Consider the following 25,235-nt stretch of genomic DNA (forward strand, 5'->3'; position numbering starts at 1 on the left):
GTTATTACCAAAATCTCATATTACTTATATAAATAAGATTGTCTATTAGAGTCTTAGAACGTATAGAGATGACTAGATTGTTTAATATATCAACATAAGACTACAATTTAGTATTTTCAAAAGTATTTGAAATTTAACCTCCTCTATATCCAAGCCTCTTATCTTAGTTTTATGAAAATTTATCCTAAGACCTGACACCATTTCAAAGCACCTCAGTTTGCTTTTTATAACCAATACATTATAGATCTTCGTGTCACACAAGTAATATGTCATCAATAAACTATAATATATTAACTTTTGTCTCTTTTTCCCTCACCTTCACTCTTTTTACCATGTTTTTCTTTACTTCAGGTCTTACCATCCTTTCTAGCCTTTTCACAATTATCATAAATAGAAAAGGGCCAATAGGTCCCTATCTCAAGACCATCGTTGGTTTGAAATTATGGATGATTCCAAACATCCATGTGTCCATCTAATCCCATGACTGCAAAATCCTAGATTTTTTTTATCATGTTTAAGAGAAAGTCCTATTTAACTGAGTGATGGATTTTTTCATAGTCTACCTTAACTATTATGTTTTTCTTCTTTTTATATTTAACCTTTTTTACCACTTCATTTGCAACCAATATATTGTATAACAATCCTTTTCCCTTTAATAAATGTTGACTCAAAATATTATGGAGGGCACACTTTAATATATTGGACAACACTTAAAGATGTGATATAATATGTACATCCTACAAAAGATATTAGGTTATACTCATTTGGTGCAATGGGATTATCATTTTTGGGTTTTAGGTAAGGGTAGATAAAAAATCCAAATTGCCAAATCTAAATTATAATTATCCAAATCTATATTACTATTAAGTTCATTTAAATGTATTTATCTCAAATCCAAATCCAAATTTTTGGATTTTAAGTCCAATCCATTTAATTGTACATGGATTAGATATAGATTGGATATATTTTTGGATTATCCAAAATAGATTTTGGGTTGGATTTTGAGTTGGTACGGGCTCAGGTTGAGCCAAGTAAACACGATCCCAGGTTGAGCCAAGTCAACACGGTCCCAGGTTAAGCCAAGTTAGTACATGCCCAAGTCGAGCTAAGTCGACCCAAGCCAAGGACTAGCCGAGTCGACTCGGGCCTAGGTTGAGTCGAATCGGTCTAACTCAGATCGAGCCAAGATGACACGAGACCAGTTCCAACTGAGTTGACCCAGACTCAGTTCGAGCTTACTCAACCCGGGCCCAGATCGAGCCCAAGTCGAGCTGAGTCTACTCAAGCCTGGATTGAGACCAGTCGATTCGGGCCCATGTTGAGCCGAGACAACCCGAACCAAGTTTTAGTTGAGTTCGCCCGGACCCAGGTAGAAACGAGTTGGCCCATGCCCAGATCAAGCAGAGTTGACCCAACCCGGGCCCAGGTCGAGTTGAGTTAGCTTGGGACTAGGTCTAGTCAATCCAAGTCGAGACAAAGCAGAGTTAGCTAAGGTCCAGGTAGAACCGAATCAACCCAGTCAAAGGTCGAGCCGAGTCGACGATGGCCCATGTTGAACCGAGTTGGCCCAGGCCTGAGCCCATACTGACCCGAGTCAACCCAGACCCATGTCGAGTCTAGCCGGTCTGGGTCCATGTCAAGCCGAGTCAACCCGGGTCCAGATCGACCCGAGACAGCCCGAACCATGTCAAGCTAAGTGGGCATGGGGCTATGGCAACTCCTGCCAGCCTGGCCCATGTCGAGCCGAGTCGGCCTGGGCCTAGATCGAGCCGAGTTGGTTGGGGCCTAGGTCGAGTCGGTGATAAGTGTCATATTTCAGTAATATTTCATATTAAAATACAGACACTTATGAATATTAATTGATAAAATAACTACAATATAATTTCTAATTTATGAATTTAAAGTTTTTTACATATTTTGTGATTATAATTTGAATAAGAACGATTTATTCTCAAACTTGTGTTAATTTCAAGATTCTATAGAGGGATAGAGATGAAAGGGCAAAAGGAGAATAAACAAAGATAAAAGGAAAAGTTGAAAGGCTCCAACACTCGTCCAAGCCATAAACTCCTAGAAGATCTCGTCCAAACGAGCCCAATCTCGCCCAGGCGAGATCACTCCAAAGACGTCTAGGCCCAGGTCGAGCCAAGTCGAGCCAGATTCAGGTTGAACTGAGTCGACCCGAGTCCAAGACTAGTCGGGTCAGTCCTAGTCCAGGTCTAGTCGAGTCAATCCGGATCTAGGTCTAGCCAAGTTGATCCAAGTCTTGATTGAGTCGGCATGGGCACAGGTCGAACCAAGTCATTCCGTGTCTAGATCGAGATGAATTTAATATAATTGAAAAAGTTGATTTAATCTAAATTTAATAAATTTTAAATGGATTTAAAAAATCCAAATAAATTCAATCTAGTTAAAATGGATAAGAACTATTTTATTGGATTTGGATTTTATCTAGATTATATTTTAAAAATCTAATCCATGCCAACCCCTAAGTTCAGGGTTATGGAGTTCGTGTTAAACTCCCATTTCTTAAGAAAACTAAAATTAAAGATATCAAGGCTTGATGAAAAACTCTTTTTATGAAAAACAACTTCCTTAATCTATACCTCATTGATGTGCCCTAAATTGATTAGAGCACGAGTTATTAGTTAACGGTTTGTCTTAAATATCAAATACCCAAATCCTTCGCAAAATTACCGTGCTTTATGAGAGGTGAAAGAAAGCTAAAATTAATATATTAAGTGATAGAACAAAGACAGATATTCCTCTTCAAAAAAGCTTACGACTATTCTTCTAAATTGTTTATAGGTCGTCGCAATGCATATTAAGTCAAGTCAGTCACATCACACCACACACATTTAACCTCGTTGATATTGAAACACCTTCATGTCGTAGCCACAAAATATGCAATTAACTCTGTAGCAATAATTTACCAAAGCCATGGTCTGTTACACTTTTCTGTTTCTTTTTGCCGAGCTAATCATGCAGTTCCCTTCAATTTCGTCTGCAACTGATACCTTTAACGGGTCGCAGTCCCTTCCTGATGGCACAACCTTGGTGTCTAAAGATGGAACTTTTGAAATGGGTTTCTTCAGTCCAAGCAACAATAACACAACTACAAATCGCTACCTTGGAATATGGTACAAAAGTATCCCAGTTAGAACCGTTGTTTGGGTTGCCAACCGTGAAAACCCAGTTAAGGATAACTCCAGCAAGTTGAGTATAAGCACACAAGGAAAACTTGTGATCCTCAGCAAGAACAACACTCTTGTTTGGTCAGCAGACACGACAGAAGAAACAAAAGCACAGAGTCTATTTGTTCAGCTTTTGGACTCGGGGAACTTGGTACTAAGAGATGAGAAAGATTCAAATCCACTAAACTTCTTGTGGGAAAGCTTTGACTATCCTTGTGATACTTTTCTTCCAGGTATGAAGATTGGATGGAACCTTAAGAAGGGTCTTAGCTGGAGATTAACCGCGTGGAAGAACTGGGATGACCCTTCTCCAGGGAACTTCAGTTGGGGTATGGAGCCTGGTAACACTCGTGAACTGGTCATGTGGAAAGGTTCTAGTGAGTATTATAGAAGTGGCCCTTGGAATGGTGTTAGATTCAGTGGCAAATACACTCCCCGTTACAACTTAGAATTTAACTCCAGTCAAGATGAAGTGTATTATACATACAAGTTTGTCAGCAATTCATTTATTACAAGGGTTGTTTTGAACCAATCCCTTTATTCTCGACAACGCTATAATTGGATTAATGAGAACCAAACTTGGAGTCCTTATTCAGTGGTTCCTAGAGACAAATGTGACAACTACAATGTTTGTGGTCCCTATGGCAATTGTGTTGGGGATGAACCATTGCAATGCGAGTGTTTAATGGGATTCAAACCAAAATCAGTTCAAAATTATGAGGCATTGGATTCGAGTCAAGCATGTGTGATTAGTGAACCGTGGAGCTGTGGAGCAAAAGACAGAGGTTTTCAAAAATTTAGTGGGTTGAAATTGCCAGATACTACAAGGTCTTGGATTGATCCAAATTTGACACTTGAGAATTGCAAGGCTAAATGCTTGCAAAATTGTTCTTGCATTGCATATGCAAGCTTAGATATCAGAGATGGTAGTGGTTGTATCTTTTGGACTGAAGCTTTGGTTGATTTAAGGGTGGCTTCAGTCCCGGGGCTAGATCTATATATTCGCATTACTGCTTCGGAAACAGGTTTTGTTTTAAATTCTTTGTTGAATTTCCTTGATTTTTCTCCGTTCAAATTGGTTTTGGTTGTGATCATTGTTTCATTTCTTTGACTAACTATCCGTGAAGAAGAAAAGAGAGGCTATAAGAAATTGGTAGCAGTGCTGATTCCAGTTATTCTCCTAACTTTTGTGATTTTTTTCATATTCACATATAGTTATTGGCGGAAAAGAAAGCTTAGAGGTAAACTGTCATTACTTGACCTCCATTTATTACTGCAAGTACTTTTAACTAGTCAATCTGTTGCTTACACTGTATGACATTTCTGATTACATATCAGTATGATGATAGAGGAGCATGTGATAGATTTTTACTTTTAGATGATCAGAACATTCATATATATGATGAACTTGCATTGCGATAATTTCCTTGATAAGAAAGAACTTTTTGTTCTCATGTTTTATGATGTTAAACTAACTAGTTTACATGGGAGGAAACAGAGAAAACCTCAGAAGAAAATAAAAATGAAGACTGTGAAGCAGACTTAGAGCTTCCTTTCTTTGATTTTGCTACAATAGTTCGTGCCACCAGCGATTTCTCAAGTGAAAATATGCTTGGCCAAGGTGGTTTTGGACCTGTGTATAGGGTAAATAACCAAATATGCAACCTTTCTTTAACATGAACATACACAGGAGAAAAGTAGTCACCCATTTACTTTGTTCTTTGTTTCAATTATTGAATAACTTTGTTTTAACATTTTAGGGAACACTCGCAAATGGACAAGAGATCGCTGCCAAGAGGCTTTGTAGTAATACTGGACAAGGAATGAAAGAATTCAAAAATGAAGTTATATTGTGTGCCAAACTTCAGCATCGGAATCTTGTAAAGCTTCTTGGTTGTTCCATCCAAGGAGAGGAAAAAGTTTTGGTCTATGAATACATGCCTAATAAAAGCTTAGACTACTTTCTCTTTGGTATGTGCATCAGCAAGTTTTATTTAGATTAAAGAACTTCATTTGGTTGTTGTTTGGACTAACTCAACCAGAAAGCTTGGCAGATTCTTCCAAAAGAGGACTCCTAAACTGGTCAAAGAGGTTGAACATTATACATGGCATTGCTCGGGGACTACTATATCTTCATCAAGATTCTAGATTAAGAATCATTCATAGAGATATGAAAGCAAGTAATATCCTGTTGGACAATGAGTTGAATCCAAAAATTTCAGATTTTGGTATAGCACGAATGTTTGGTGGAAATCAAACAGAAGGAAGTACAAAACAAGTTGTTGGAACATAGTAAGTAAAGTTATAAGTTGTATTTAAATTGTCTTGAAATTGTATACATAAAACTAACTAGTTTATGCAATTTCATGAAGTGGATACATGGCACCAGAATATGCCATTAATGGACTGTTCTCTACCAAATCTGATGTATACAGCTTTGGAGTATTACTACTAGAGATAGTAAGTGGGAAGAAAAATGGAGGAATTCTGTTTCCAGATCATGGACTTAATTTATTAGGACATGTAAGACAAAGAGCATAAGTTTGCTTTATTTTCCCATTACAAATTTGAAGGACCTTAACTGTATTTTCAATGTTGTAGGCTTGGAGATTGTGGAAAGAGGAGACTCCTATGCAATTAGTTGATACTTCTTTGGGTGACACCTTTACCATATCAGAAGCATTACGGTGCATTCATGTTGGTCTTCTATGTGTGCAATTACATCCAGATAATAGGCCAAACATGGCATCAGTGATTTTTTTGTTGAGCAGTGAAAATATTTTGCCACAACCAAAAAGGAACCAGGTTTTCTTATTGGAAGGATGAAAACTGGTGGCGAATGTTCACCTAGCAATGCAATTAAGATTTCCACTACTGAATTAACTATAACCCAGCTGCAGGCTAGGTAGAGAAATTCTTTAGTATGGTTTGGTGTCATGTAAGAGCAGTTTTTTATTTACTCAATTGTCTCCATAAGTTAAAGTTTATTTTTTTATAGCAGTGTAGCGCATTATGTTTCCTACAAAACTTCATATATATACTTTGTTGATATAATGGTTAAAGTAATGTACTACATACTTCCTTGACAAATTAAGGCTTCTTCCCTTACCATCATATTTTTATTGAAGATTAGTCTAAATTTGAGTTGAAAGTCGGAATTAAGTACTTTTATTTATTTATATATATATATATATATATTATGTTTGAGATCGTATATCGAATTTTATATAAGAATATTTCATAGTTCATAAGTGTAAATCTCATCTTATAAGTCGGTTTTATAAAATTGAGTTAGGCTTAAAGTTCACTTCTTAATATGTTATCAAAATCATTTAAAGTCTATCCTAGCGAGTATTTGTTGGGTTTATCATGTCACAGACCGCTATAAGACTATCCATAATATATAGTCTCACGCACGAGTTGGAGGGTATCGACTTGAGAAGGTGTGTTGGAGGTCTCACATCGACCATATATTGTTTCGGTAAGTTCAATAATCTCATCTTTGTTTAGTAACCGAGGTTAAGGGTAATTTAAATATATTTTTCTCTCTTTAACTCTATGATATGTATTTTAATATCATCTCAACTATATGTAAATTTAAAATATTTTATTTTTTAAAATTTTATAATTTATCGTCCTGACCCAATTAAAATAAATTATTAAATGTTCAATAGACTAAACAAATCAAAATAAATGATAAAGAATTTTGACTATAAGCTAAAGTCTTTGGAATATTTATTTAGAAATAGTTAAGACTTTTCATATATAAATATTATGAAAACGAAATATTCAAAATTTTGAAAAAGATCAGTATAGGATAAATCAACGCTATAGTAATTTGGGTCGGTTACCCCAAATTTGGGGTTGTCTAAGAAATTTTGAAGTCAACCAAACTGGCATAAAAGTAAATTGCATAAAAATTTAAATTTTATTCTTATTTAATTAGTTTTTAAAAATTAAATTACTCTGAAATAAAATTATTTAAAACTAAAGAACCGTAACATTTAAGATTGAAAAATATGTTTTGAAATATTTTTTTATTGTTAAAATTCAGCAAGATATCAAGTTACGTAATGATACCTAATATAAAATTTTTTAAAAAAAAAGTTTTAAAATACATCTATTAATAATAATTCAAACAATTGACATTAGTGAATTTTTTTATCTCAAGGAATTTTTTTATGATAAACTCTGGTTTAAATTAAGGAATATGGAGATCAATAGCATAACAATCGCAACAATAGAGGTGGATTAATATTTTGGAATTCTCAAGGGAAGACTATAGAGAGGCATGAGGTTGAAAATGAACCCGAGTGTAGGTTTAAAAAAGCATTAGTTTGCATTGAATGTAATTCGAATGATGTAAAATAGCAGCTTATTTTACATTTATATTTGTCCCAACAGCGTTAAAATAATTGTTTTAAATAGCAAAAACGTAGGGTGATAGTAGATTGAATTGTCTAAAATTCAATTTAAATCCAATAAAATAGATTAGGTCTAAAATTCATATTTATTTTAATTAGATCTAATTGATTTATATTTTTTCAATTCAATTTAAATTAAATAAATTGGATCAATCCAATTTATTGGCATGGTTCCGATTTGATATGGATTTAATGTTTTGGTCTAATATGAGTCCAATTTGACTTGGTCTAGTTTGTCTTGACCTCGTAAAAGCCTGACCCGACAAGAATCCGACTTAACCTACGCTTTGTTCGACTTGGTCTCAGCTAGACTTAAGTAGTCCTTGTCCTAACCAGACTCGTACTAACCTGGATCCAACCCAACTTGATTGAATGTAGGGTATGGCTGACTCGGTTCAACTTAAGCTCATACTGACTTAAGTAGACCAAACATGGGATAGATCCAACTCTGCTTAACACTACCCCAACCTGATGTAGGCTAATATTTAAGCCCAACGAGTCTAACTCAACCTAGATATACACAAACTCAACACGACTTGGCCCAGTTTGACCTAGTGTTGTTGAACTCAGTTCGACCCTAACCTAGCCCAACTTGCTTGAATGTGGGCTTTCCTCGACTAGGATCAACGTAGGTTTTGGCTGAATGATAACTTTTTACGGCATGTGCACTGCGTTGTGAGAAGTAATAATGTGTCCCTAAGGACGGATATCGAACCCGCAAGAAACAATTGAATAATCAAGTAAAATATATGTTAATATAAAACAAAATAATAAAAGTGTTGAAAGTTGTTGTGATGACGATGATTAATTAGAAAACAAGTCAAAGAATTTGTTGTTTCAAGTTAGAAAAATAGGGATTTGGTTTCATCTTTCTCCTCTTTTGTATTTTTTATTAGCGTGGTAACATTATGTTCTTTGATTGATATTGATGCCCATATAAAATTCATTTATATCGATTCCTCGCATATAAAATTATCAAAGATGTTTCCTAAATATCGATTCCTCGCATATTTATAAAAATAACTTAGTATTCAAATCAGAAGTTGATAGCAATTAGCATTTCAAGTCTATTCCTAGCACTCAAACATGTTAAGTATTATTGATTAATATTAGGTTAGAACCCTAAAAATACTTTCCAGTCAAATTTAAGATTCTAGATCAATAATTAGAAGAAAAACAATAATACCGATAATCAATCAAGAACAAAATATTATATTCAAATATCACCTCAATACATAAGAATTTGAACAAATTACTCTCAATGCCAAAGGGTAGAAGTAGCCACTCATGATGACTATTACACGCGAGGATGGCATGAAAAAAAGATTCAAAATGTTTCTCCATGACAGGTGTCGCCTCTAATGTTTCTCACACCTTCTATTATCTCAATTGGGTTACAAGTCACTGAATGGTGTTTTCCTCTCAATCTTGCACACTAGGGTTGTGTCCCAAGCTTCCTATTTAACCTAATTTGCTTAGGCTTAAGTGACTTCTCGTTTGGGCGCTAATGGGCTCGTTTGGACGAGTAAAACGTAAAAAGGTCCAACGTTCCTGGCACTATCTCACTAAACAACATATAGCTCGCTTGAGCGAGCTCCCCTAGTGGTGAGATGACTCTTTTGCATGTTTGGGAAGCTTTGGTGAGTGTTGATGCATTCCAACTTTCTCTTTTTAGCTTTATATATTTTCCTTCTGCCCAATTATCTCCATTCTTAGATTATGAAATTAACACAAATTTGGAATAAATCGTTCTTATTTAAATTAAAATCACAAGTTATGTAAAAACGTATAAATTCATAAATTATGGTTTATTTTATACTTATTTTAGCAATTAATACTCACAAGTGCGTATATTTTTATATAAAATATTACTAAAATTTGGCACTTATCACCGACTTAACTTGACTTGACAGTGAATCGACATGACCAAGATTTGATATTGTTGAAGATGGTTGCTGCCCCTTCAAGATTGTGTTTGATGAAGACCTATATGTTGTGTTTGATGAAGATTTTTATGTACATTTCATGTATTTTTGCTTTGCTTTAAGTATGTCTTAGTTAGTACTTAGAGGTTGTCTAAAAGTGGGCTTTTTGCTGAGTAACTCACCTCATAACCACTGGCCATGTGATAAGAACAAGCATAAGTTTTCTTAAACTGTTTTTCACATGTTTTACACAAAAAACACGTTTACTGCATAAAAATAAATCTGTTCTTTTCAAAATAAACAGATTCATTTTTTACACTGATCCCTTGGCTAAGTCTTGTAAAAATTAGATTTTGTGCATCAGGTATTTTGACTAAGTCTTCTTCTTTTCAAAACGACTGAGTTTCAAATAGTTAAACTTTCTCTGTTTTCGTTTTGAAAAATAAATCTGTTCATCTGTAAGTGAATAGATTCTTTTTGCCTCTGGTGCCATGTCATGCTTAAACGTTTTTCAGTTTTATCTCAGCACCAGAATGGTTGACTAAGTCTCCTCACTTAACAAATTCTCTAACTGCTTTTGAAAATAAATCTGTTCATTTTATTTTCAATCTGTTCATTTTATAACAGCTTTAACTGTTTTTCAAAATTCTGTTATAAGCTGGCTTTCTATAAAATGCAAACTTGTTTTTGAGTTTAATAACCATTCAAACAGTTCATACATTTGCAAAAAAAAAACAAGTTTTGATAGCAGAGAGTTAAGTGTTTTCAAAGGATTAGCATTTGTTCTTCAAAGATTTCAAAAATCACAAAGTGCTTGTTCTTGGTTTGGTTCCAAAAGCTTGGTGTGAGGTGCAGCTACTGTTCTAGCAATCTTGCCTACTGGTTTAAGGCAGATCTGTGTGTCCTCAATCAGGTGTAGTCGTTTCACATCTCTTTCTTGTAATAGTTTGGTTGAACACTCTTCTTGATAGGTGTTCTTGAAGAGTGTGTGTGTGTGTATGCTGAAATAGGTTTTTTCAGCAAGAGTACCTAAGTTCTTGTAGGTTTCAAGAACAGTGGGAATTGTACTTGGTTGTACTGTGTGTTAGTGATTTCCACCTGTTTTTTTTTTTTATCAGCAAAGAATGAAATTAAATTAAGAGAGATACAAAAGGGGTATCCCAACCCTTTACAACACCAAACCTTGTTTTAGGATCTCCAAAAGAAACACCCCAAAACAGGAAGAGAGTAACCACTACTGCATAAATAAAACTACTGCATAAATAAAACCTACACCAGCTCCCATACTGGTTCTATTATTCTGCTGCACTGCTGCAAAGACCCTAACCAGCATTTCAACCACCAGAAACCCAACGTAATCCTTCCACCTGCTTGACAACCACTTGCAGCACAACCTCCACATCCAGAGCTTAATAACTGGTGCTACCTGTTGTTGGTGAAGACTGGATGTAGCTCAGGTTGAGTGAACCAGTATAATTGCTTGTGTTCATTCTCTCTCACTCTCTGCAATTTCGTTTCTGCATAATTGATAAAACAGCAAAGAAATAAATCTGTTCAATTGAAAATAAATCTGTTCTTTCTGGGCACTGTGCATACTGTTCTTGATTTCTGAAAAAGTTGTTTTAATCTGATAAGAACATATAAAATCTGCTAAAAGCCATTGGAACAGATTGACTGTGATAGGCTGCTCAAGAAACTGTCAATGCTATTAATTGAACTTTAAACAATTGCTTAAAGTTGAAGCTTGCTGTTCTGTAATTCATTTCTGGAAAATTGCTTGACATCAAGAAGAACACTCATAGTCTGTTAAAAGCCATTGGAACAGGTTGTTTGCACAGGTCACTCAATTAACTAGCATGCTATCAATTGAATCTTAATCACTTGCTTGAAATTAAAGCTTGCTGTTTTGTGTTTCACTGTTTTCCAAATCTGATATCTGTGTGTGTGCATCTGGAAACTCTCACTGCATAATCTTGTGATTAACCTTGCTGTATTAAAAGCGTTTCAAACAGAAAAACAGTGCTGAAATAAATCTGTTCATTTTCACATAAATCGATTTATTTTCTGTAAAACTGGGTTAAACATTGTTTCTGCGAGAAAGTTTTAAAATGTCAATTCACCCCCCCTCTTGAACTTTGGCACTATTAAACCCAACAATTGGTATCAAGAGCTAGGACTTGTATTTTAATCAAGTTTGTTTGTAATAATGTCTGAGTTCAATGTGCTTTTTGCTGAAGGTTCTGCTGTTAATAGACCACCTATGTTTAATGGAATGAATTATGCATTTTGGAAAGTTAGAATGAGAATTTTCATGGAATCCATTGATGCATTAATTTGGGAAGCTGTGGTCAATGGACCTTATGTGCCAATGCAGGTTGTCAAGGATGAACAAGTGGAAAAGCCAAGATCAGAATGGAATGAGACCGAAAGGAGGAAGGCTCAACATGATCTTGTGGCCAAGAACATCATAACCTCTGCATTGACAATGGATGAGTTCTTCAGGATATCCCAATGTAAGTCAGCTAAGGAGATGTGGGAAGTCTTAGAAGTGACTCATGAGGGTACTGAAGATGTGAAAAGGTCAAGGAAACATGCACTCATCCAAGAATATGAGTTGTTCAGAATGCAACCCGAGGAGAGCATTGCTGATGTGCAGAAAAGATTCACCCATATTGTGAATCACCTCACTGGCTTGGGAAAAGAATTTGACAGAGAGGAACTCAACATAAAGATATTGAAGTGCCTCGACAGAAGCTGGCAACCAAAGGTGACAGCTATCTCTGAAAGCCGTGATCTGTCAAAGTTGGGAACTGCTGCACTGTTTGGAAAGCTGATGGAGCATGAGCTAGAGCTTAAAAAGACTTAAAGAGCAGGAAACAACAGAGAGAAAACCCAAAGGTCTTGCATTGAAAGCAACTGAATTGGATGAGATCAAGGAAGAAAAAGAAGATGCTGAAGATGATGATACAATCAGCCTTCTTACAAAAAGATTCAGCAAATTCCTGAGGAAGAAAAGCAAAAATAGGAACCAGCAGAAAAGAAGGTATCCTAAACCCAATGATTTAAATTCCTCTAAATATACTTGCTTTGGATGTGGCAAAACAGGGCATATCAAAACAGATTGTCCAGACAATCAAACTAAGGACAAATCTGCCAGCAAGAAATTTGAAAGGAACAAAGGAAGAAGAGCCTACATCTCATGGGAGGAAAATGAAGTATTCTCAACCAGCAGCTCTTCAACAGAAGATGAGGAGAATAATTTGTGCTTCATGATGAAGGATGAGGAGTCAAGCTCTGAATCAGTAAGTAATTTTTCTGCTGATTCTGATAACTATGATGATTTGCTTGCTGCATTCAAGGAAACACATGATGAAGCCAATAGGCTAGCTGTAATATGCAATAAGGTGCAAAAGGTAAATAATGTGCTTGCACCTAAAGTAAAAACACTTGAGGAAGAATTGCATAAGGCCAAAACAGATTTGGTCAGCCTTGAACTGACTTGCTTGCATGCCTCTATTAAAAACTGTGAAAATTGCAAAAGATTGGAAAAACAAGTGGAATATTTGCTGAAAACCCTTTCCAATTTCACCAAGGGAAGAGAAAACCTTGAGTCTCTCCTTGGATCACAGAATGCTGTTTTCAATAAGAATGGACTTGGTTATATCCCTGGAAATACAACCAATGTCAAAAAGCTTTCAAGTTTTTTTGTTCCAGCAAAATCAGTTTTTTCAGCTTTTAACAGTGGCAAAAAGGCATCTCATGTAACCTGTTTTTACTGCATGAAATCTGGTCATACATCTAGGTCTTGCATTGCTAGAAAGCATCTTGTTCCTAAGAACTTAACAAAATGGCTACCAAAGAGAAGGTTTTAATCTGTGCTGGACCCTATACTGAAAAGGGTACCATTTGTATATTTTTTATTCTGTTTTGCAGATTGGAAGCAAGAAAAACCAGTGGTACTTGGACAGTGGCTGTTCCAAGCATATGACTGGAGATCTTACTAAGTTCACCAGCTTAAAGCTCAAAGCAGAAGGACATGTGACCTATGGTGATAATAACCGAGGGAGGATTTTGGGTAGAGGAACTTGCTAGAACTATGTTAAATGAATCTAAGCTTCCTAAGTATTTTTGGGCTGATGCTGTTTATACTGCAGGTTATGTCTTAAATAGGACCTTAATAAGACCAATTCTTAAGAAAACCCCATATGAATTGTATAAGGGCAGAAAACCTAGTGTAAGTCACCTTAGAGTATTTGGGTGTAAATGTTTTGTATTGAATAATGGTAAAGAAAATCTTGGTAAGTTTGATGCTAAATCTGATGAAGGTGTGCACATTGGTTATGCTTTGAATGGTCATGCATATAGAGTCTTCAATAAAAGGTTGCTCATAGTAGAAGAATCAATGCATGTTGTTTTTGATGAAACTGATCATAGCCTATCTAAAACTGCTGATGACCTTGACAGTAATGAATTTAAATCTGTTTTAAATCAAAATGAATCGATTCATTTTGATACTGCTGATACACATGCTATACAAGAATCTACTGCAGCTGCAGGTTTGCCAAAAGAGTGGAAAACCCCAAGAGACTTAACCCTTGATAATGTCATTGGGAACATTGAGAAAGGAGTGTCAACTAGAAAATCCTTGAACAATTTCTGTGAAGCAATGGCATTTGTATCTCAAGTTGAACCCAAGAATTTGAATGAAGCTTTCGTGAAATTCATGAAGAGTGAGTTTGAAATGTCAATGATGGGTGAGTTGAACTATTTTCTAGGCTTGCAGGTCAAACAATTCAAGGATGGCATTTTCTTGAGTCAAGCAAAGTATTGCAAGGATTTGCTGAAGAAATTTGAAATGGACAAGTGTAAACCAATCAGCACACCTTTCTCAACAAGCTGTCATTTGGATCATGATGAAGCTGAAATTTCTGTTGATGAAACCAAATACAGAGGACTCATAGGATCACTACTGTATCTCACTGCCAGCAGGCCAGATATAATGTTTGCAGTGTGCATGTGTGCAAGGTTTCAATCTGCTCCTAAAGAATCACACTACAATGCTGTCAAAAGGATTTTGAAGTATCTGCAAGGAACTAAAGAAGTTGGCTTGTGGTATCCAGGTAATATTTCATTAAGCTTAACTGGATATTCTGATTCAGATTTTGCAGGTTGCAAAATTGATAGGAAGAGCACAAGTGGAACCTGTCATTTGCTTGGATCAAGCTTGATCTCATGGCAATGCAAAAAGCAGGCTTGTGTAGCTCTTTCCACTGCTGAAGCAGAATACATTGCAGCAGGGAGTTGCTGTGCTCAAACTATATGGCTAAGACAACAATTGAATGATTGTGGTATCTTACTTAACCATATACCTCTGCTGTGTGATAATACAAGTGCAATCAACTTAACCAAAAATCCTGTCAAGCATTCAAGAACCAAACACATTGAAATTAGGCATCATTTTCTAAGGGAACACATATCTAATGGAACATGTGATATTAAGTTCATTGGTACTGATTTACAACTTGCTGATTTGTTCACAAAACCATTAGCCAAAGATAGGTTTAATTTTCTGCTTAATGAATTGGGTATTATAAATGTAAATTGTACCTAGCAGTGAAAAATTAAATCTGTTTATTCGCAATTGAATGTGTTTATTTTCTGCACTGATATGCATTGATGACTAGGAAAGAGAAATTTTGATCTTTGACTGCTTGACTGACTTAGTGGGCATTAACCTCTGTACCTTTGACGGTTTTGGTCATGGTTATGTAACCGATTTGATGGTTTGGGTGCTCAATAAGAATTTGAGTGTATGCATCGTGACCCTAAATATTTGGTGCATATTTTCAAAGATTCTCTGCACAAATTCAGAGCATAATATCTTCATGCATATCCACTCATAACTGCCATATCAATCCATTTATTTTGCTATAAATCTGTGTGAATACTTGCTACCCACATTGGCCATTCTCTTTCTATTCTCACCATTTGAAACCAAGAAAAGAATTCAGGTTCAAACATGGTTTCGTCATCAAGACAAAAACAGAAAAGCAAGGGAAAGCAAACCACCTCTCAAGGAGTATTAGAAGGATGGTTTGCTGGAAATGAAGAAGGCATCAATGCCTACATTCATGAAATAAGCAGGAAGCAGATCAACATACCCAAGGTGCTGGATTTCAACTGGCTGAAATCTGAAAAATTGGTAGAAACAAGGGCTGTGTTGAAGCACCAGAAACTGAAAAAGATGCTGGAATTAACGGGTAATGTTTATCCTGACTTGGTTAAGGTGTTTTATACTAACCTCACATTGGATGGGAAGAATGTTGTCTCTCATGTGAAAGGAATTAAGATGAAGATCACAAGTGAGGTGTGGAATTCTGTGGCTGGAATAAAATATGCTGGATTGAAAGTAGGAAAGGGAAATACCAATGGAATTTCAGAATTCAACAAGCTGCAATATTACAAGAGTTGCATGAGGAATCCTACAGAGAGTATAAACAGGTTCCATGCAGGGCATTTGAACCTCACTCCACGTCTAGTTGCATACATCATAGCATGGCAACTGATTCCAAGAGGGACAAACCATGCTGTCTTACATGAAGAGGATCTCATTCTCCTATATTGCATCATGAACCAGATTAAGGTAAACTGGGTGTTCATTGTCAATGAACACATGGTCAAGTCAAAAAGGTTGGCTGATTACAGATTTCCCTATGCTATTCTTGTTTCCAAATTAATTGATTACTTTGGTGTTGATGTTACAAATGAGAGAAATGATCCTATCAAAGCTGTAAGTGAGATTGATACTTCAACTCTCACCAAAATGGGTTTTCACAAAATTGAAAACAAGTGGGTGGTTCTCAAGGAGAAGGACACTCAAGCAGAACATGAGGATGAGGATGAAGCTATTCCTATGGATGATGACTCACCTGCTGCCCAATCTGAACATGAGGAAGTTGCTGCAAATGCCATAGTTGCCTATCAAAGTCCAGAATACCGTGGAGAACCAATGTCTATGTTTGAGAGGCAAGTGTTGTATCGTCTTGATGTCATGTCTGCAGAACAAAGGGCACACTTTGAGACTACTCATGCAAGGTTCCAACACCTTGATAATCAGATTGAAGGAGTTCAGGCACAACTTGCAGAGCTTTACTACAAGGATCAGTAGTTTTCTGCTTTTAATGCTTTCGTTATCAGTTTTCAAGTTTCTGTAATGTTGAACAATTTGGTTTTCTGTTTCTGAACTATTTTGATTATGGTTTCTGCTTTATATCCCTTTATTCCCTATGCTTATATGCTGTTTGATGAATCCAAAGGGGGAGAAAAATAGCTCACCATGCTAGGTGAAGCTAGCTTAAACAGGGAGTTAATTTGGCACCTTAAAACCATGTCTTATGCTATGCAATACTGCTGTTTTTTTCTGGTTTAAAATCTGGTGCAGTGCAGGTGCAATTCTGGTTTAAAATCTGGTGTAGTGCAGGTGCTTAAAGCAAACAAAGCTATGAGGTTAGCTATGGGGATTTGTCTCCATCAAACAGGGGGAGATTGTTGAAGATGGTTGCTGCCCCTTCAAGATTGTGTTTGATGAAGACCTATATGTTGTGTTTGATGAAGATTTTTATGTACATTTCATGTATTTTTGCTTTGCTTTAAGTATGTCTTAGTTAGTGCTTAGAGGTTGTCTAAGAGTGGGCTTTTTGCTGAGTAACTCACCTCATAACCACTGGCCATGTGATAAGAATAAGCATAAGTTTTCTTAAACTGTTTTTCACATGTTTTACACAAAAAACACGTTTACTGCATAAAAATAAATCTGTTCTTTTCAAAATAAACAGATTCATTTTTTACACTGATGCCTTGGCTAAGTCTTGTAAAAATTAGATTTTGTGCATCAGGTATTTTGACTAAGTCTTCTTCTTTTCAAAACGACTGAGTTTCAAATAGTTAAACTTTCTCTGTTATCGTTTTGAAAAATAAATCTGTTCATCTGTAAATGAATAGATTCTTTTTGCCTCTGGTGCCATGTCATGCTTAAACGTTTTTCAGTTTTATCTCAGCACCAGAATGGTTGACTAAGTCTCCTCACTTAACAAATTCTCTAACTGCTTTTGAAAATAAATCTGTTCATTTTATTTTGAATCTGTTCATTTTATAACAGCTTTAACTGTTTTTCAAAATTCTGTTATAAGCTGGCTTTCTATAAAATGCAAACTTGTTTCTGAGTTTAATAACCATTCAAACAGTTCATACATTTGCAAAAAAAACAAGTTTTGACAGCAGAGAGTTAAGTGTTTTCAAAGGATTAGCATTTGTTCTTCAAAGATTTCAAAAATCACAAAGTGCTTGTTCTTGGTTTGGTTCCAAAAGTTTGGTGTGAGGTGCAGCTACTGTTCTAGCAATCTTGCCTACTGGTTTAAGGCAGATCTGTGTGTCCTCAATCAGGTGTAGTCGTTTCACATCTCTTTCTTGTAATAGTTTGGTTGAACACTCTTCTTGATAGGTGTTCTTGAAGAGTGGGTGTGTGTGTATGCTGAAATAGGTTTTTTCAGCAAGAGTACCTAAGTTCTTGTAGGTTTCAAGAACAGTGGGAATTGTACTTGGTTGTACTGTGTGTTAGTGATTTCCACCTGTTGTTGGTGAAGACTGGATGTAGCTCAGGTTGAGTGAACCAGTATAATTGCTTGTGTTCATTCTCTCTCACTCTCTGCAATTTCGTTTCTGCATAATTGATAAAACAGCAAAGAAATAAATCTGTTCAATTGAAAATAAATCTGTTCTTTCTGGGCACTGTGCATACTGTTCTTGATTTCTGAAAAAGTTGTTTTAATCTGATAAGAACATATAAAATCTGCTAAAAGCCATTGGAACAGATTGACTGTGATAGGCTGCTCAAGAAACTGTCAATGCTATTAATTGAACCTTAAACAATTGCTTAAAGTTGAAGCTTGCTGTTCTGTAATTCATTTCTAGAAAATTGCTTGACATCAAGAAGAACACTCATAGTCTGTTAAAAGCCATTGGAACAGGTTGTTTGCACAGGTCACTCAATTAACTAGCATGCTATCAATTGAATCTTAATCACTTGCTTGAAATTAAAGCTTGCTGTTTTGTGTTTCACTGTTTTCCAAATCTGATATCTGTGTGTGTGCATCTGGAAACTCTCACTGCATAATCTTGTGATTAACCTTGCTGTATTAAAAGCGTTTCAAACAGAAAAACAGTGCTGAAATAAATCTGTTCATTTTCACATAAATCGATTTATTTTCTGTAAAACTGGATTAAACATTGTTTCTGCGAGAAAGTTTTAAAAGGTCAATTCACCCCCCCTCTTGAACTTTGGCACTATTAAACCCAACAGATATCTCGGTCCTAAACCCTAAACTCAATTTAATATGACTCAGTCCATCTCAGTCCTACCTGATCATGGTTAGACTTGGACTTGGGAAACTCGACTTGATCTAGGCTTGGACCAACTCGACTTGACTTTAGCCTAAACTAACTCAACTCAAACTATGTCTGAGGTTGACTCAAATTAATTTGCCCTGCCCGACTTGGTCTTGATCAAACTTGGAATGAATTGGCCTAGTCTAACTCAATTAAACGTTGGCCTATCTAAACTTAGCTTGACTTAGGCCTGGATCGATACATCTCAATCTAGGTTAGATCTAACTCTGCTCAAACTAAGCCCGACCTAACTCGGCACAACTGGAACTTCGTTTGACTCGAATCTACTTGGGTTGGGTCCAACTCGCCTCGAGCTAGTTTCCATATTCTTTTTTTCTTCATGCATATTTGAATTCACTTTTCAATTTTTAAAAAAGATAATGGGTTGGGATTCAATTCATATGAACATTTGCATTCTATATTTGAAATTAAATCAAACACTACTCAAACAACTTCTACTTTGTTTTTAGTTCTTCACAATTAAAATCAAAATAAGTAAAATGGATTTACGACTCCTAGAACACTAAGAACATAAGACTCAAACAAAAGAGGTAAGGAAAAAAATTGACATAAAATAATTCAAAAGCAGAATTTAAAGTGTGAATCAAAAGGCGGAATTGTAAATGACAAGAATTTAAAGGAGAAATTTAAAGTTTAAAGATAAAAGAAGAATTTAAATTGTTGGAAACTTTGTTGGACCTAACGTGATATGGGTCTAACTATACTTGCCCCAACCTAGTCTAGTCCGTCTTAGTTGAAGTTTAGTCTGACCCAATTTGGATCCCATTGGACTCAGCTTGACCTAGGCCTAGCTCAACTTGACTGAACGTGGGTCCAGGGCATCTCGGCTTGAGGTTGACCTACACAAACTTTGCTTGACTTGGCGCAACATGACTCAACTCAACTTTAACTCATGTTGACTCAGCTCGACCTGCCTCATGCCGACTCGACTCGAACTAGGCTTCATTTAACTAATCTTGAATTGGGTTAGAACTTGGGTTAGGATTGATTCAACTTGAGCTAGGTCTTGGTTAGTTGGACTCGACCTTGGCCCAGGTGGACTTGACTTAAACATGACATAGGTCGACTCGATTCGATTCGTCCTAACATGAGGCTCACCCAACTCGATCCCATGTACACTTAACCTGACTTACCTTGACATAACCTAGCTTGATTTTGGTGTTGCCTATTCCAACTTGTTTTTTAATGATTCGACCCAACCTTACATGACTTTAGTCCAACCTAGCCTGACCTTGCATGAGTCCAATTCGATGCTAACTTACATGATTTTGACTCGACCCAATATTTCATAACTTAAAATGACTTAAACACACTTTAATTTTAAATTTTTTTAAATTCAAAAAATTATTCAATTTATATCTATTTCAAATCCAATTAAATGGATTGAATTTAATATAAAAAAATATACTTTAAAGTTTGAGATAAATTTATTTAAATCTATTTAAATTAATACAAATTTAGATAATTATATATTAAATTTGACAATTTAATTTTTTTTCTCGATCTTAGATCGATAATTTAACTATTAATGAAAAAACTATACGTGATCTTCAAAGTGTAAGTTTTTTTTTTTTTTCATGCAAATTTAATGCTTTCATATTTTTTTTAGTGGAAATAACCTTGAAAATGTATTCATAGTTATACTTTTTTATTTCTTTAAAAATGACCTCAGAGCACTAGTTATTAGTGAATAATTACCTAAACTTAAAGTCAAATCTCCTACTGAAACAATCTAAAATCAATATATTGATCGATGAAATAGGTATCTTATTACTTTTCCGAAATATTTTAAAATCGTACATTAAATTTTTACATTCATTCTTCTAAAATCCAATTATTCGTTTTCACTAAACAATTTGTTGAGGAAAATGTTTGATTAGTAAATGAAGATCTTTATCTCAACTACCATTAAAAAAAGAGAAAATAATATAAATTTAGATATCTTAAAAAAAGGTAAATGTGTAGGGTGGTGATACGTGATACCACAAGCAAAACACATACACTCCACGTATCAATAAATTATTATTTTATATTTATTTTATTTTTAATTTAAATATTATAATATTATTATAACTTGGTGTCAAAGGTATCTTATTTACTATTTGAGTTCAAGAAAAGCTTTTCCAAATGTGTATCATTATCATTTTGTTTATAGAGACGGTCAAACCAAGGAAGACATAATGTCAAACCTTTCACACCACGCAGGTTTCAGCACCCAGATTACAAATCTTACCAACCAGCTATCACACTGTGCTAAATCACAAACTTGATCTTTTTCTTCTTTTCCTTTTCTCTTTTCAGAAGTTCACTTCAAACACTGTTTACTATTCTGTTTCAATGGTTGACATAAAGTATCTAGGCCACAAACAATGTGTAACAAAGCAATGACCTCTTTCACTTTTCTCTTTCTTTTCTCTTATCTACTCAATTTGTTGCCTATAATTTCCTCTGCAACTGACACCATTAATGTGTCACAGCCCCTTCTTGATGGCAGCACCTTGGTGTCTAAAGATGGAACTTTTGAAATGGGTTTCTTTAGTCCAAAAAATAGTACTCAGACTACCACAAATCGGTACCTTGGAATATGGTACAGAAGTATCCCAGTTAGAACCGTCGTTTGGGTTGCCAACCGTGAAAACCCAGTTAAGGATAGTTCCAGCAAGTTCAGCATAAACACAGATGGAAAATTGGTTATCCTCAGCAGTAACAATACTCTTGTTTGGTCAGCAAACTCAACTGAAGAAACGAAAGCACAGAGTCCAATTGTTCAGCTGTTAGACTCAGGGAACTTGGTACTAAGAGATGAGAAGGATTCGAACCCACAGATATACTTGTGGCAAAGCTTTGACTACCCTTGTGATACTTTTCTGCCAGGAATGAAGATCGGATGGAACCTCAAGACGGGTCTTAACCGGCGTTTAACAGCATGGAAGAACTGGGATGACCCTTCTCCAGGCGACTTCATTTGGGGTATGGTGCTAGGTAACACTACTGAATTGGTTATGTGGAAAGGTACTAGTGAGTATTATAGGAGTGGCCCTTGGAATGGTGTTAGATTCAATGGCAAAACCACACCCCTTTTTAACTTAGAGTTATATTCCTCTGTTGATGAAGTGTATTACACATACAACATCGGGAATAAGTCCTTGATTACAAGAGTTGTTTTGAACCAATCTGTTTATTCTCGCCAACGCTATAATTTGAATGTAGAGAACCAAACCTGGAAGCTCTATTCATCAGTTCCAAGAGACATTTGTGACACCTACAATCTTTGTGGTCCCTATGGGAACTGTCTTGCGAATGAATCACCACCGTGCCAGTGTTTAACCGGGTTCAAGCCAAAATCAGTTCAAAATTATGAGGCATTGGATTGGATCCAAGGATGTGTTCTTAGTGAAGCGTGGAGTTGTGGAGTAAAAAGTAAAGATGGCTTTAAAAAATTCAGTGGGTTGAAAATGCCAGATACTACAAGTTCTTGGGTTGATCAAAATTTGACACTTGAGGATTGCAAGGAAAAATGCTTGCTAAATTGTTCTTGCACTGCATATGCAAATTTAGACGTCAGGGGAGATGGTAAAGGCTGTATCATTTGGCATGGAGCTTTGCTTGATTTAAGGGTGGCTTCAGTTCCCGGGCAAGACCTATTTATTCGAATGGTTGCTTCAGAAAATGGTGTGGATTTTTATCCTTTCTTAAATTTAGTTTGCTTCATCTTTGTGTATTGTTTGAGTATGTGATACTTGTTTCATTTTTCTGACAAAGGATGGGATAAGAAAATTGTAGCAGTGGTGATTCCTGTGACTCTCCTTGCTTTTGTTATTGTTTTCATTTTCTCCTATGTTTACTGGCGGAAAAGAAAGCTTAGAGGTAAACTTTCTTAACCTGACCTCCATTACACTTTGTTACTACAAGTACTTTAACTAGCTATGCTTTCTTTCACTGAAATGACACATCTGGTGTTAAATTGTGTCATTCATATATTTACATGATGAACTTTTGGATAATTAGAACATTCAAATATATGGTGAACTTGCATGATGTTAAGCTGATTAATTTACTTGGGAAGAAACAGAGAAAACCTCAGAAGAAAACAAAGATGAAGGATGTGAAGAAGACTTTGAGCTTTCTTCCTTTGATTTTTCTACTATAGTTCGTGCAACAAATAACTTCTCAAGTGACAAGAGGCTTGGCCAAGGTGGTTTTGGACCTGTGTATTGGGTAAGTAATCAAATATTCAACTTGTTAATAACATGTCATAGATAAAGAGTTCATACATATCCCTTCACTTCATATTATTTCAACTATTCAGCTAATTTTATTTAAGATTCTAGGGTACACTAGAAGATGGACAAGAGATTGCTGCCAAGAAGCTCTGTAATAGTACTGGACAAGGAGTGAAAGAATTCAAGAACGAAGTTATACTGTGTGCCAAACTTCAGCACCGAAATCTTGTTAAGGTTCTCGGTTGCTCCACTCAAGGAGGGGAAAAAGTGCTGGTCTATGAATACATGCCTAATAAAAGCCTGGATTCCTTTCTTTTTGGTATGTCACTCAGAAAACAAAAATTTCATTTATACTCAAGTACTTCATTTGTTTCTTGTTTGGACTAACTCAACTATGAATCTCAGCAGATTCTTCCAAAAGTGGACTCTTAGACTGGTCTAAGCGATTTAACATAATATTTGGAATTGCCCGAGGACTTCTTTATCTTCATCAAGATTCTAGGTTGAGAATAATTCATAGAGACATGAAAGCAAGCAATATTCTACTAGATAGCGAGTTAAATCCAAAAATTTCAGATTTTGGTGTCGCCCGAATGTTTAGTGCAGATCAAACAGAAGAGAATACGAAAATGGTGGTTGGAACTTAGTAAGTACCTATGAATTGAAGTTGTAAGATGTGCATGAATTTTCTTGATTTTTGTATAGACAAAACTAATCCATTCTTCAATTTCATGAAGTGGATACATGGCACCAGAATACGCAATTGATGGGTTGTTCTCTGTCAAATCTGATGTATACAGCTTTGGGGTACTATTACTTGAGATAATAAGTGGGAAGAAAAACAGAGGAATTTTCTTTCCAGATCACGGGCTTAATCTATTAGGACATGTAAGACAAGAAGAAGCATAACTTTGCTTTATTTACCTTTTATGAACTTTAGAATTTTTACTTCATTTTTTATGTTGCAGGCTTGGAGATTGTGGAAAGAAAGCTCTCCAATGAAATTAGTTGATGCTGCTTTGGGAGACACCTTTACTGTCTCTGAAGTACTACGTTGCATACATGTTGGTCTTTTATGTGTGCAACTATATCCAGAGGATAGGCCAAACATGGCATCAGTGATTTTTATGTTGAGCAGTGAAAATACTTTGCCAACACCTAAGGAACCTGGTTTCCTTATTGATAGGACGAAGATTGCTGGCGAATGTTCAACTAGCAATGAGATGAAGACTTCCACTAATGAATTAACTGTAACCCTACTAGAGGCTAGGTAGAGATGTTTTAGTATATATTTGTGTCAGGTAACTATGTAAGTGCAGTATTCTATTTACTCGATGGTCTTCACAAGTTAATGTTGGTCTATATCAGTATAGCTCATTATATCTCCCAGGAAAACCTTTATACATATACATATAGAGACAGAGATATACATATATATATATACATATATATATATACTTTTCTTGAATTGGTTGAAGTAATGTGATAATTCTTACAGTTTAATGTTTCACTTGACTTATATATTTTAATTCAAGACTTGTATTGGCCGTAGGTTACTTTTGTCTAAATTTATCAGTTGAATGTAGGATGATGAATCTAAATTAAGTAGTTCATTGTGCATGTATAGTAAGGAATTTAGCTCAGTCAAATTCATTACAGAGTGTCTACCGTACAAATAAAGAACGACAATAGAGAAACTTGTAAATATAGACGGTAGAAGGTAAATAAGAGGAAGAACAAGAAAGAATCATACACATAAATTAATGTTATTCAACTGAAGTATTAACGAACTTCATATTATACATTCACAAGATAATTCACTAAACTCAAATATTACAACTTTACAATTTTTCTCACACAACAAAGTCTCATTCAAGTATACAACTCAAACATTAGCTTCTCATGGTACAAAATTCCTATGTATATACAACAATACTGTTATAACCTACTTACGTGAAACATTGCTAAACGAACGAGTAAGACAGGTAACCAATATTTTTCATT

At 35.5% G+C, this 25,235-nt stretch overlaps 1 protein-coding gene and 1 pseudogene across 6 annotated transcripts; both read left to right on the top strand.

Moving 5' to 3' along the window:
* Nucleotides 1-2,836: 2,836 nt before the first annotated feature.
* LOC137827818 (G-type lectin S-receptor-like serine/threonine-protein kinase At4g27290) lies at nt 2,837-6,284 on the top strand (annotated as a pseudogene). Its single transcript, XR_016517570.1, has 7 exons — nt 2,837-4,219; nt 4,322-4,435; nt 4,693-4,838; nt 4,955-5,165; nt 5,249-5,486; nt 5,567-5,717; nt 5,796-6,284. The product of XR_016517570.1 is annotated as a G-type lectin S-receptor-like serine/threonine-protein kinase At4g27290 (transcript).
* A 14,963-nt stretch (nt 6,285-21,247) lies between these two features.
* On the top strand, nt 21,248-24,737 carry LOC137829818 (G-type lectin S-receptor-like serine/threonine-protein kinase At4g27290). Of its 5 annotated transcripts, none has more exons than XR_016517607.1 (7): nt 21,248-22,680; nt 22,771-22,875; nt 23,075-23,226; nt 23,333-23,550; nt 23,640-23,877; nt 23,969-24,119; nt 24,200-24,737. XR_016517607.1 is itself a non-coding variant. In XM_068636757.2 (7 exons), the coding sequence occupies exons 1-7, from the start codon at nt 21,378-21,380 to the stop codon at nt 24,503-24,505; spliced, it is 2,469 nt and encodes an 822-aa protein (XP_068492858.1). In that variant the 5' UTR covers nt 21,250-21,377; the 3' UTR covers nt 24,506-24,737. The 5 variants fall into 5 exon arrangements, 4 of the variants coding, with proteins under 4 accessions (XP_068492858.1, XP_068492868.1, XP_090153692.1 ...); XM_068636757.2 differs by having other exon boundaries at nt 21,250-22,680; nt 23,340-23,550; nt 23,637-23,877; XM_068636767.2 differs by having other exon boundaries at nt 21,251-22,680; nt 23,340-23,550.
* The last annotated feature ends 498 nt before the right edge of the window (nt 24,738-25,235 follow it).

This window comes from Phaseolus vulgaris, chromosome 11 (assembly GCF_051622355.1).
Source record: "Phaseolus vulgaris cultivar YP4 chromosome 11, ASM5162235v1, whole genome shotgun sequence".
Taxonomy (NCBI): Eukaryota; Viridiplantae; Streptophyta; class Magnoliopsida; order Fabales; family Fabaceae; genus Phaseolus; species Phaseolus vulgaris.